The sequence below is a fragment of the Zeus faber genome (genome assembly GCF_960531495.2).
Source record: "Zeus faber genome assembly, chromosome: 20".
NCBI lineage: Eukaryota > Metazoa > Chordata > Actinopteri > Zeiformes > Zeidae > Zeus > Zeus faber.
In genome coordinates this window covers 21,538,398-21,549,876 of record NC_137207.1, presented here as the reverse complement: position 1 = coordinate 21,549,876, position 11,479 = coordinate 21,538,398, and the positions used below count along the sequence as shown (strand labels likewise).

At 46.5% G+C, this 11,479-nt stretch overlaps 1 protein-coding gene across 2 annotated transcripts; it reads left to right on the top strand.

Moving 5' to 3' along the window:
• Positions 1 to 22: 22 nt before the first annotated feature.
• Positions 23 to 11,079, top strand: slc35g1 (solute carrier family 35 member G1). 2 transcript variants are annotated; one of them, XM_080021106.1, is made up of 5 exons: positions 23 to 580; positions 5,333 to 5,510; positions 7,482 to 7,616; positions 9,129 to 9,325; positions 10,285 to 11,079. In XM_080021106.1, the coding sequence occupies exons 1-5, from the start codon at positions 373 to 375 to the stop codon at positions 10,722 to 10,724; spliced, it is 1,158 nt and encodes a 385-aa protein (XP_079877232.1). In that variant the 5' UTR covers positions 23 to 372; the 3' UTR covers positions 10,725 to 11,079. The 2 variants fall into 2 exon arrangements, with proteins under 2 accessions (XP_079877232.1, XP_079877233.1); XM_080021107.1 differs by having other exon boundaries at positions 24 to 544.
• Positions 11,080 to 11,479: the final 400 nt, after the last annotated feature.

Here is an 11,479-nt window from a genome sequence, read left to right as displayed (position 1 = left end):
AACTTCAAACGGCTCCAGACTCCACTTGGGCGGCTTATTATAGTATCATACTTGTACTTATTATGACTTACTTATTATACTTATTATAGTTGTTTTGCCTTCCGGGGCTTCCGTAACGGTGACGTCACAACCCCCGGGTGCCGTTGTGGTCGTCCAGCTCGGCCGGCCGCTCCGTGCGCTCTGCCCCGCCCCCCAGCGGGCGACGCGCTCACCGCAGCGCTCCGCGTCCGGGCCCCGCAAGGTTATTACTCATTAACCCGGGGACAAGTCTCCGATCCGGAGCTGAGGAGACGACGCCGCCGCCGCCCCCCCCCCCCCGCTCCGAGGCATGCTGCCGTCCAGCCGCTTCTCCTCCTCTTTCTCCTTCCGACGATGGGTGACTTTACTGGCAGCAGCCGCTCAGTAGCCGCCGGGGCTCTGGAGGCGGAGGACGTCACTGTCGAGTTTCGCCGGCAAGACTGCGATGACGGCGGCGAGGGCGACGAGGAGGACCGGACCGCCGAGCGGATCCATCTGCGGAGCGACAGCCATGAGCCGTGTGCCGGTGAGGAGGCTGGTGATGGTGATGGTGATGGTGATGGTGAGGAGAAGGAGAAGGAGAAGGAGGAGGAGGGTGGCGGGGGTGAGGAAGGGAGATGGGGGACGGGTACAAGCGGCCGAGTCCTCCGGGTCAGGTCCCTCGAGGACGGCGACCCGACCCGGGAAGGAAACGCGGCGGGTAGAGGTGGAGCTGGAGGAGGGGACAAAAAGTTCCTGTTTTTGTTATAAATTTACTTTGGCTGCTTTCTTAAACCGGAACTTTTATTTGATTATAGCCACTTTTATTATCATGATTATTATGATTATTACAGTTAATTTTTATTGCGTTATTTATACAGTATGGCGTGTACAGTTGATCTAAGACGTTGCATTAGCGTTGAGAACATATTCGCCCTAAAAAAAACAACATTTAAGTTGCATTGCTGCTCTTCTGTGGCTCGTGTGAAATGAAGGGAAACACCTGGAGGAAATTAAAGTCAACATTAAAAAAGGAAACGTAGCTGCTATGAGAATTATCTTTTCTTTTTAATATTGTATTTACTTAAAAAAATGAAAGACGGAAGCGCTTAGAGGAAATACTACTACTACTACTAATAATAATAATAATAATAATGTTTAATAAGTAAATAAGGAAAATCTAAAAAAATCAACGGCCATCTGACGTAACGACGCCCGTTACGCAACCACCGCCTGCTTCTACTTCACTCCGGCCGCTTAATGGAGCGACCGCGGGGTAATAAACGCAGATAAACACGCCGCCGACCCACGCAGGGTTCATGGCCGACGTGAACCGCTGGTTCGGTTCTCCCCCGATAGGCTGCTGTAAGACGGCTTAACCTTTACGTCATCCCCCGGCAGGACGGATGACTCTGCATTTCTACTGCCGCTCTGTCGACTCATACTTGGATCCAAAATGGAAACGTATCAACCCCCATGTCGTCTTTAATTGAAGAATAAGATGTATTATTATGATTTGTTATTTTATGAACGAGAATTTAAAAAATACAAATTAAAAAAAAAAGAACCATTCTGGAAGTTCCAACTCTTGAGACTTTTAAGTTGAGGACTCTGCTGACATCATCAGCTTTGTGATGACGTCAGCAGAGTGCCTAGTGTGTGTGTGTGTGTGTTTGTGTGTGTGTGCGTGTGCGTGCGTGCCTGCGTGTTGGGGAAGCTTTAGAAGGAAGTAGGAAATGACTTTATACGAAGACATCATAAGGACCTGTCGGTTTCCTCCTGCTCCACCCAGTGAAGGAGCGTAAAAGCAATAATCAAGATAAAAGCATTTCATAAAAGAAGAATATCATGTTCATTTGCTGACATTACCATCGGGGATAATGTTTGCACGTTCCACTAACGACGTTCACCGGTGTTTTGGATTCTTGCCGTTGAATCTTTGTTCTGTTTTTCTTCTGCCACTTCTGCCCTAACATGACTCAACAAGAATCGGCGGAGGAACATTTCTGTGTCAGACCAGCTCCAAATAAAAATAGGAAGGGAAAAAAAATGGCGGCGCACAAAATAAAAAGCTCACAGTAACTAGAGGATGGAAAAATAGTGAAAATATACAATAATCCAAACAATAACAACAATAAAAGCATGGCGATAAACCAGTTGATTAGCAATGCATATAAACCTAACCATACATAACAAAAAAACCCCAAATAGATAAACAAGATAAAATGTAAATTTACATAAACCTAATCACTCGCTAGGTCAGGGACCTCAAACTGCAGGCCCGGGGGGGCCACATCCGGCCGCGAGAATTGAATCTGGCCCACTACACGGCAATAATATAATGATAAATAGTTTGTTTTTCTCAAATCCCAATGCTTAAATAATCCACAGAGATGTACTCAATGTTTTGAAAATATGAAACGGAACGAAATAGATCATACAGGAAGAGAGTTATTTCCTAACAGGAAATGGTTCACTCACGGTGCGGGAGAAAAACAAAACAAAACAAGCAGGCCGTTTTGACGCCCTGCTGTTCAACACGGCCCCCCTAGCAGAAGACAACCTGGCCAGTGGCCCCCGGGGTCGTTTGAGTTCCAGACCACTGCACTGGGTGGATGGACAACATTTACCAAAACCAAACACTACAAACCCGTAATTCCCACCGCCCGCGCCCTCCAGGGAGGACGAGACGGAATCCGACCCCAGATTCGATCGCAGCCCCAGCGCAGCCCCAGCGCAGCCCCAGCGCAGCCCCAGCGCCCTGGGAGCAAGATAAACCCCAGCGCTGTTTATCCAAAGGCCGATACCTCTGTGACTCCCTTAGTCCTTCCACCCCGCCCCCCCAAAAACAATACTTTGATTTAATAGTAGTTCTTATGTGGTACGTGTGAAATAAAGAGAAGGGTTTGGAGGGGGGAAAAAATACACAAATTTAAAAAAAAACAAAAAAAAAACCCCATCTTTAAAAAAATCAATACAAAAATCTTCTGAGAAATCTTGTACTTGTCAAAATATATATATATATATATATATATATATATATATTTTGACAAGTACATATATATATATATATATATATATATATATATATATATATATATTGGAGTAATTGTTTTTGTGTTGGCACGTGTTGAATGAAGGTATGCGTTTAAAGGGGGAAAAATAAAGACAATTAAGGTAACCCCTTAAAAAAACAAAAAACCCCGAAACAAATAAAAAGTAACATATCGCAGATTCCCCGTCCTTTTCTGTCAAACAACACGCAACGACCCTGAGAGCAAAGGACGTTTATCATGAGGAGACACTGATATCTCTCTCACTCCCTTCCACACCTCTCTCTCCTCCTCCCCATCTTCCCAGAGACACCGTCTCCGTCTGTTTTCTCAAGGCCGAGCTCGTGCATATCCGACAACAACAAGTTCTGAACGCGTCCTCATTGGTCGAGTTGTTCCACCCATAAAGGTGGAATTTGTGTAGGAAGAAACTGATGGACAGAATGCATCAAGTTCAAGTTCAAGAGGTTATTTGTCACATACATATGCAGTATGCAGTGAAATGTCATGACACCCGGTGATTACGCAAAATAAGCGCAATGAACTCTAAAAATACTAAAATGTGCTGTATTATGTTATATTGTTATATATTATATTATGTGTATTCTGTCCTGTCATAGGCCTCCATTTCGGGGGCGGGGACTTATCTTTTTTTCCTTAACTAGACATTTACACCATAAATTGATGCAGAAAATGCACAAATTGGTGCATAAAAATGTATGTGTATAATGAAGTGTGTGACGCTCAAAACTTTCCGGGTGGGGCGACCCCCAGACCCCCGGCCTAGTGCCCCCCCCCAATGTCCAAACGACGCCTGCACCACTACATATATGGGTTGCTCAGATTCAACAGGCTGTGCTTGAAATGGCATTTTAAAATCGTGCGTGTGCCCCTTTTTTTTTTTTTTTGGGGGTTAAATTTCACTTTGAGCACCTGCCCCTACGGAGGTCTCTGCACGGGTTTGTTCATAAGCTCTTAAATTTAGCTCTAAAATTTAATTTCACTCCCAAGTTGTTGTATTTACTGTGTTCCTACACCCTCATTACTCTCTACTCTGGTCTATAATTACTGTTTTGATATTGAGATTATGGCCACAATGCTTATTTTTTAAGCACCCAGCTAAAGATTAGAGGGCCTCGCTCTCTCTCCCCCTCTCTCTCTCTCTCTCCCCCTTCTCTCCCCCCCTAACCTCACCTCGTTTGTTTGCCACAGCCCCTCCCTGTTCTATTTTTTCTCCTCTTTGGTTCTCTCTCGACCTCTTTCTCTTTCCTCCCCTTCTTCTTCTCTTTCTTCTTTCATTCTTCTTCCATTCCTCCTTTCCATCTGTGTCACCTCTCTCTTTGTCTCTCTCTCTCTCTCGCTCTCTCTCTCTCTCTCAACCCCCTCCATCTGTCGTCTGTTTGTCTCTGTCCTTTCCTCAAACTCCGCTACCTTTCCCACCGATCCCTCCCTCGCTCTTTTCCCTTCCCGCCCCCATCGATGAACTCCCGTTCAACCCATTCCGACGCCATTTTCATCGCCATTTCACTTCCCACTGTCTGACTCCAGTAATAATACTTTAAAATGTTTGACGTGTTGGTGATGAACATTTGTCTTTAATAGGTTTTTGGCAAGAGTGAGACAAATTGCTGCCGGGACGACGGGCAAGAGTTCCTATTAACAGCAACTCACATCTTGAACGTTGATTTATTGCCGAGACACGTTTAGGGCCGAAGGCAATGGGAGGCGGTTGGCTGTCGGACAGTTGATGTATTGGTGCTTTCATAATATACTGACACACAAGAAATATTTGAGAAACAGTCGTAGGTAACGTGGGTACGGTGACGGGTGATTAGAACCGCCGGAGCAAGTCTTACCTACTTCACCGCAATGCTCCTTCACGACAATATTGACCTAATGTACGTCATGATCCAGTCCTGCATCTCCTAGCCCCCGTGGTTGTCGCTGTCATTTGTTCCGGTGTTGAAGACGAAAGAATAAAGTTTGTACGGCAACAAATAAACACGGTTAGGAAAAAAAAAAAAAAAGGAAACTTCCCAAGACGGCACAAAAGTGAGCGTGATTCCCACCGAACACCTGACGCCGACAGTGTTCCTGTGTGTCCAGTGGACCGCCTCCTTAACGAAGCCCATCGTCTGTAAGAGGAACCGTTGGTGTGGGGGCTTATCGATTCTTGAGGCCATACTTCATCCCCGTAGCCCCCCCCTCCTCTATACCTCTATACCCTCTATGTCCCCTGATCTCTCTATCCTCAATCCCCCCCCCCCCCCCCCCCCCCCCAGAGCCGGAGAAGAAGAAGTGTCCGGGCCTGGGTCTGTTCTACGGCCTCCTGGCCACGGTCTTCTTCTCCATCATCGCCCTCCTGGTGAAAACCATCCAGGGGATCCACGCCGTCGAGATCAGCGCCATCCGCTGCTTCTTCCAGATGCTGTTTGTGATGCCGCTGCTCATCTACCACAAGTAAGCCCGGCCGAGACCGGAAACCTCTTAGACCACCCGAAAAATATGTGTTCCAAGCTGCCATTCAGTATACACCCGTCCCAGTAACTTATCCTGTGTATAGATTCACACCTTGTATGTTCTGTGTATTTATTATCAGCTGGGTTTATTCATATGATTTATAGCTTCTAGTTACACTACTTGAGTAAAGTGACACCTAGTACAAATGATTGCTAAAACTTATTTTAATAGATAAAGCATTTGTCTGGCCATCTGTCCATCCACCCATCTACCCTCACAGCTTTCCATCCATGTGTTATCTATCCATCTTCCCATCTATGTGTTTATTCTCACATCCATCCATTTAGATGTTCATCCACCTATCCATCCATGCACATATACTTTCATTAATCAAGCTATACACCCCTGCATCCATACAGTATGTTATTCATGCATCCATACTTCCATCCAGCCGTCCATCCACCCGCTATCTATCATCCATCCATCCACCCATCTGTTCACCTATTTCTACACACCGATCAGCCATTGACAGGTGAAGTGAATAACATTGATCATCTGGTTCCAATGGCACCTGTCAAGGGGTGGGCTATATTAGGCAGCTGTTGAAGTTGATGTGTTGAAGCAGCGTAAGGATCTGAGCCACTTTGACAAGGAGCACATTGTGATGCCAGACGACTGGGTCAGAGCATCTCCAAAACCACAGGTCTTGTGGGGTGTTCCCGCTATGCAGTGGTTACTACCTACCAAAAGGACTCCCAACGAAGGACAACCGGTGAACTGGCGACAGGGTCATGGGCACCCAAGGCTCATTGATGCACGTGGGGAGCACGTGTCTAGCCCGTCTGGTTCAATCCCAAAAAAAAAAGTGAATGTTGCTATGATAGAAGGGTGTCAGAACACACAGTGCATGGCAGCTTGCTGCGTATGGGAGCGCTCAGAGTGTCCATGCTGACCCCTGTCTACCGCCCAAAGCACCTACAATGAACACATGAGCGTCAGAACTGGACCATGGAGCAATGGAAGAAGTTTGCCTGGTCTGATGAACCACCTTTTCTTCTACATCATGCGGATGCGGAAGGATCTGCTGCTCACGTCTTGGTGCCAGATACCACAGGACACCTTCAGAGGTCTTGTGGAGTCCATGCCTCCACGGGTCACAGCTGTTTTGGCATCACAAGGGGGATCTACACAATATTACTGGTTATTATTGTTGGTTTTAATATTGTGGTTGATCGGTGTATATTGTCCATTAATCCAGCCAATCATCCATTTATTTGTTCATCTACACATCTATCGTCAATCTTTTCGCCCTGCTGTCCACACATCCATCCACCCATCTATTTATTCACCCATCCATGTATCCATTGCTCCATCCAGTCCTCCCTTTATTCACTCTCCTATCCAATCATCTATCTATGCATGTATTCACCCTGCCATCCATCCAGCCATGCATTTATGTATCCATCCAACTAGCCATTCATTCATCCATCCAGTCACCCATCCATGGACCCATCTATACATCCACCCATCCATGCACACATCCATTCCGTGCACCCATCCATGCACCCATCCATACACCCATCCATCCATACATCCATCAACCCATCCATCAACCCATCCATCCACACACCCATCCACACACCCATCCACCCACTTATCCATACACCCATCCATACACCCACCCATGCATACACCCACCCATGCATACACCCACCCATGCACCCACCCATGCACCCATCCATGCACCCATCCATGCACCCATCCATGCACCCATCCATGCACCCATTTATGCACCCATCCATCCACTCATCCATCCACTCATCCAGCCACCCATCCATACACATATCCATCCAGCCATCCACCCACCCACCCATCCATCCACCAGACCACACACACACATATCCATCCATCCATTCATCCATCCATCCATCCATCTTTGTATCCATCCTTGTCCTGTGTCTGCTCCACCAGAACAGGCTTCCTGGGTCCCAGGAATAAGCGGGTCTTCCTGGTTCTCCGGGGCTTCCTGGGCTCCAACGCCATGATCCTTCTCTTCTACGCCGTGCAGCAGATGCCGCTCGCGGACGCCACTGTCATCATGTTCAGGTGAGAGGGGGTATTCTACCCCGTATTGCACAATCAAATTCAATATGTATGTTGTGGTGGTGGTCGTTGTAGCGTGACAATATATTTGCTACAGTACTGTATTATGGTGCGATCATTTAATCAAACGCCTTTGTGACACATTCTGCTGCACTTAGAAAACCATAGACATCCTGTCTAGCAAGAGGAACACGATCGCACGTCACAATAAACATTTAGTCATTTACATTACATTTAGTCATTTAGCAGACGCTTTTATCCAAAGCGACTTACAATTGTTCAAAGACCGACGGACGCAGCCATCAGGAGCAATTAGGGGTTAAGTGTCTTGCTCAAGGACACTACAGCATGCTAGCAGGAGGAGCCTGGGATCGAACCAGCAACCTTTGGATTACTAGACCACCAGCTCTACCTCCTGAGCTACCACCCCCATAAACAACTCCCTTTGAAACCAGCTAGAACCAGTTCAAGTCACACTATCCGTCGTTACCTTATGACGAACCCTTCCCGTATTGTGACGCGAACCATGATATAGCTTGTGTGTGTCCTGAAATAAACCGTTGACCCTTGATCAAGAGCTAACTCTCGTCTGTCTCAACCTTTGTTTAACACCCAATGACCCATATTTTACAGTAACAGTATTTGTAGTTAAAGGAATTGTAGGTCCTCCTGAGCCTACACAGCTATCTGTGAGAAACAAAAACATGCAGTAATGGACAAAAATTTTGATTGGCTCCATGCGTCTTAATATTGACGAGACACAATAAATCTGTCTATATTTTCATCAAGATATCGACCTAAAACCGTTGATTGACTCATTCGTTTCCCGTAGAGTTGGTGTAAAAGTGGAGTAGAGGGAGGCGGAGTAAAGCTAGAGTGGCGGTAGTGTAAAGGTGGAGTTGATGTTGAGTAAAGGGGGGTGGGGTCACGGTGAAGTAAAAGGGGGTCGAGAGGAGTAGAGGGAGGTAGAGCAGTGGCAGATGTATCACATCTGATGACGGATTCATGTGAGAATCATATTTATTATTACACATTATTTACAAATGATCCCGATAAACATACAGAGTCTTGCACAAAATGAACATTATATATAGCTTGTAATGTCGTGTCTTCTCTACCTGTACCTGCAAAAATCCCATGTTAAAGAATGTCTTTTATTTTGTTCTATTGAATTTCTGTTGAACTATATTTATGGTTTACATACGTACATCTTCCATGGGGGCCAGATCTTGTCTTGGCTGTCCTGCGAGGAGATGGCAGGTTCCTTTTAGTGTCTGTGGGTTTCCCCCAGATATTCTGGTTTCGACCCCAATCCAAGGACATACAGTACTTAGGCTAATGGACGTTCTAAATTGCCCTTCCAAGTGTGACCCCGTAATGGAGTCCCCCTTATTGGGAGAAGCTCTGACCCCCCGTGACCCTCACCAGGAGATGCGGGGAAAAAGGAAAATGAACGCGCGGCTGACCGTCCTCCATGGTCCCTCCCCCCCCCGCCCTCTCCTCTCCCCCTCTCAGTAACCCGGTCTTCACCTCCCTGCTGGCGTGGATCTTCTTGAAGGAGCGCTGCACCATCTGGGACTGTGTTTTCACCGTCTTCACCCTCGCCGGCGTCATCCTCATCGCCCGGCCGCCTTTCCTGTTCGGGCAGCGCCTTCACGGCATCGAGGGCAACTACACCAACCACATCAAGGGCACCATCGCCGCCTTCGCAGGTAAACACATGTCACATTTGACCACTTAAGAGAATAAATGACACGGTTGTCAAATGTTGGTTTGTCTTTTTAAAAGCCACCTCCAGCAAATGTCTCCTCCTGCTTTCCCCGAAATAGACAATCACCTATTAGTAACACGATGGCAACCAGTGACAAACAAAGCCAGATCTCACCAGAAATAGGCTGTTAGTCAGGGTCTAAGATGGAGGTTGAAGGGGAACATAGCAACCACTAGATTTACAATATCATGTTAAACTGACTTGATCAACAAACTTGTTGTCAAAAGGCTGCAGCCGGTGTAGATAATTATACTATATTAATTATACTATATCACTTTACCATTTTAGTACCATTTCAACTACCATTTAAACTTTTTCTTAGAGCTTGAAATCCATTATTTGTCAAAACTTGTGGTGGTGGTTGTAACTTTGTTATACATAGTTGAAAATGTAAAAAAATATATATCATAGGTGGCCTTTTAATGGTAAAGAAGCACTCACACTTTACCAAATTGCCTCCTAGGATGCCGCAGGTTGCCATTGCCCCACCCCCTGTGTGCGTCCGACACACAATGAATCAGTGGCTTGACTCAACGTGACACAGAACGCTCGCGTTGCCTTGACTGCAAGGCGTGTGTTTTAAGAGCAACAGAGCAGTGCTCTGCACAACAGTGATTGAGTTAAGCTTCGCAATCGAGCATTAAATAAACATCTACAAAGAACACGTCAGGGGTGCCTCTCTATTTACTCTCTTTATCAACGTGAATAACTAACCAAAGGCGAAATAATTTTGATTTGCATCAAGCTTCGCATCTCTCTGAAAAATTTATATAATACGGAATCACAAGGTGATGTTTGGGCCTGAGTGTAAAATGAATCCCCCTGGGATTTGGATCGAGCTCGCTTTGATAGACCCAGTGCCCCCTCTAGTGGTGAACCAATGGACACGTTTCCTCCTAGGAGCGATCGGCGCCGCCTGCACCTTTGTCGTCCTGCGCAAGATGGGGAAGAGCGTTCACTACTACCTCTCGGTCTGGTACTACGCCGTCATCGGCCTCATCGAGTGCCTCATCGTCCTGCTTGCCCTCGGGGAGTGGACGGTGCCGTCCTGCGGCCGCGACCGCTGGGTGCTGATGCTGATCGCCGTCCTGGGCATCGCCGGCCAGACCTTCCTCACCAAGGCCCTGCAGATCGAGAAGGCCGGCCCCGTGGCCCTGATGCGGACGATGGACGTGGTGCTGGCCTTCATCTTCCAGTTCCTCTTCTTCGACCAGGTGCCCTCCTGGTGGAGCCTGGGCGGGGCCCTGTGCGTGGTGGTCAGCACCAGCGGCGTGGCACTGCGAAGGTGGTACAGCAGCGTCCGGCGGAACGGCGCAGGGAGCATTAAAAGTATCCGCTAGTGTTTCTACTCGATCCTTTCTTTTCCTCCATCGTTCTGTTTTTATTTTTTATTCTCTTATTTACCAGAATCTCAAGGTCGCAAGTGCCTTTTGACGGGCTGTGGAAATGTCTAGAACCTAACTTAGGAGCAGTTAGTTTCGTCAAAGCCTGTCGCGTATTCATAATTCAGCCTATTTCTGTTTTTAGAAAAGAAAAATCCATGTATGGACTGACGATATACATTTAAGAGAATCATTATTTATTTATATTTCTATCCTATTCATATTTAAATTGTTATATCTATCAATGGTTTAATAGTATGTTGGAGCTGATGAAGCAGCTCAGAGTTGCTGTATTTATTAGATGTTACGGTTCGGTTTAGAGATATTGCAAATATGTGTGAATTGAGTGAAAGTTGAAATGACCGTTTGTCTACATGGCTGCTTCTGAAGCAGAGGTGTGGGTCCCATGTCATGTTACACGTTTCCACGTTGCTGAATTTAGTGGCATTTACCATTGTGAGGGACGCGCATCAAGCATTTGAAGTGGTTTTTATTTAAATTTCGTAGCAAACAAGTGGGGTTCACCACATCATAAGCACTGGGATACCGCGTGGTGAGATGTCATGTAGAAGAATGCGTAGCCAATGACTGTCGCTTTCCTGCTTTCCTGTGGCTGTATCAACCTTCTGACACTGGCTGTATTGTTGTCAGGAACAAACCCCCACTCTTTTAGCACCTAAGTAGGATAGAAAAACAACCAAGCAAGCAGTTCA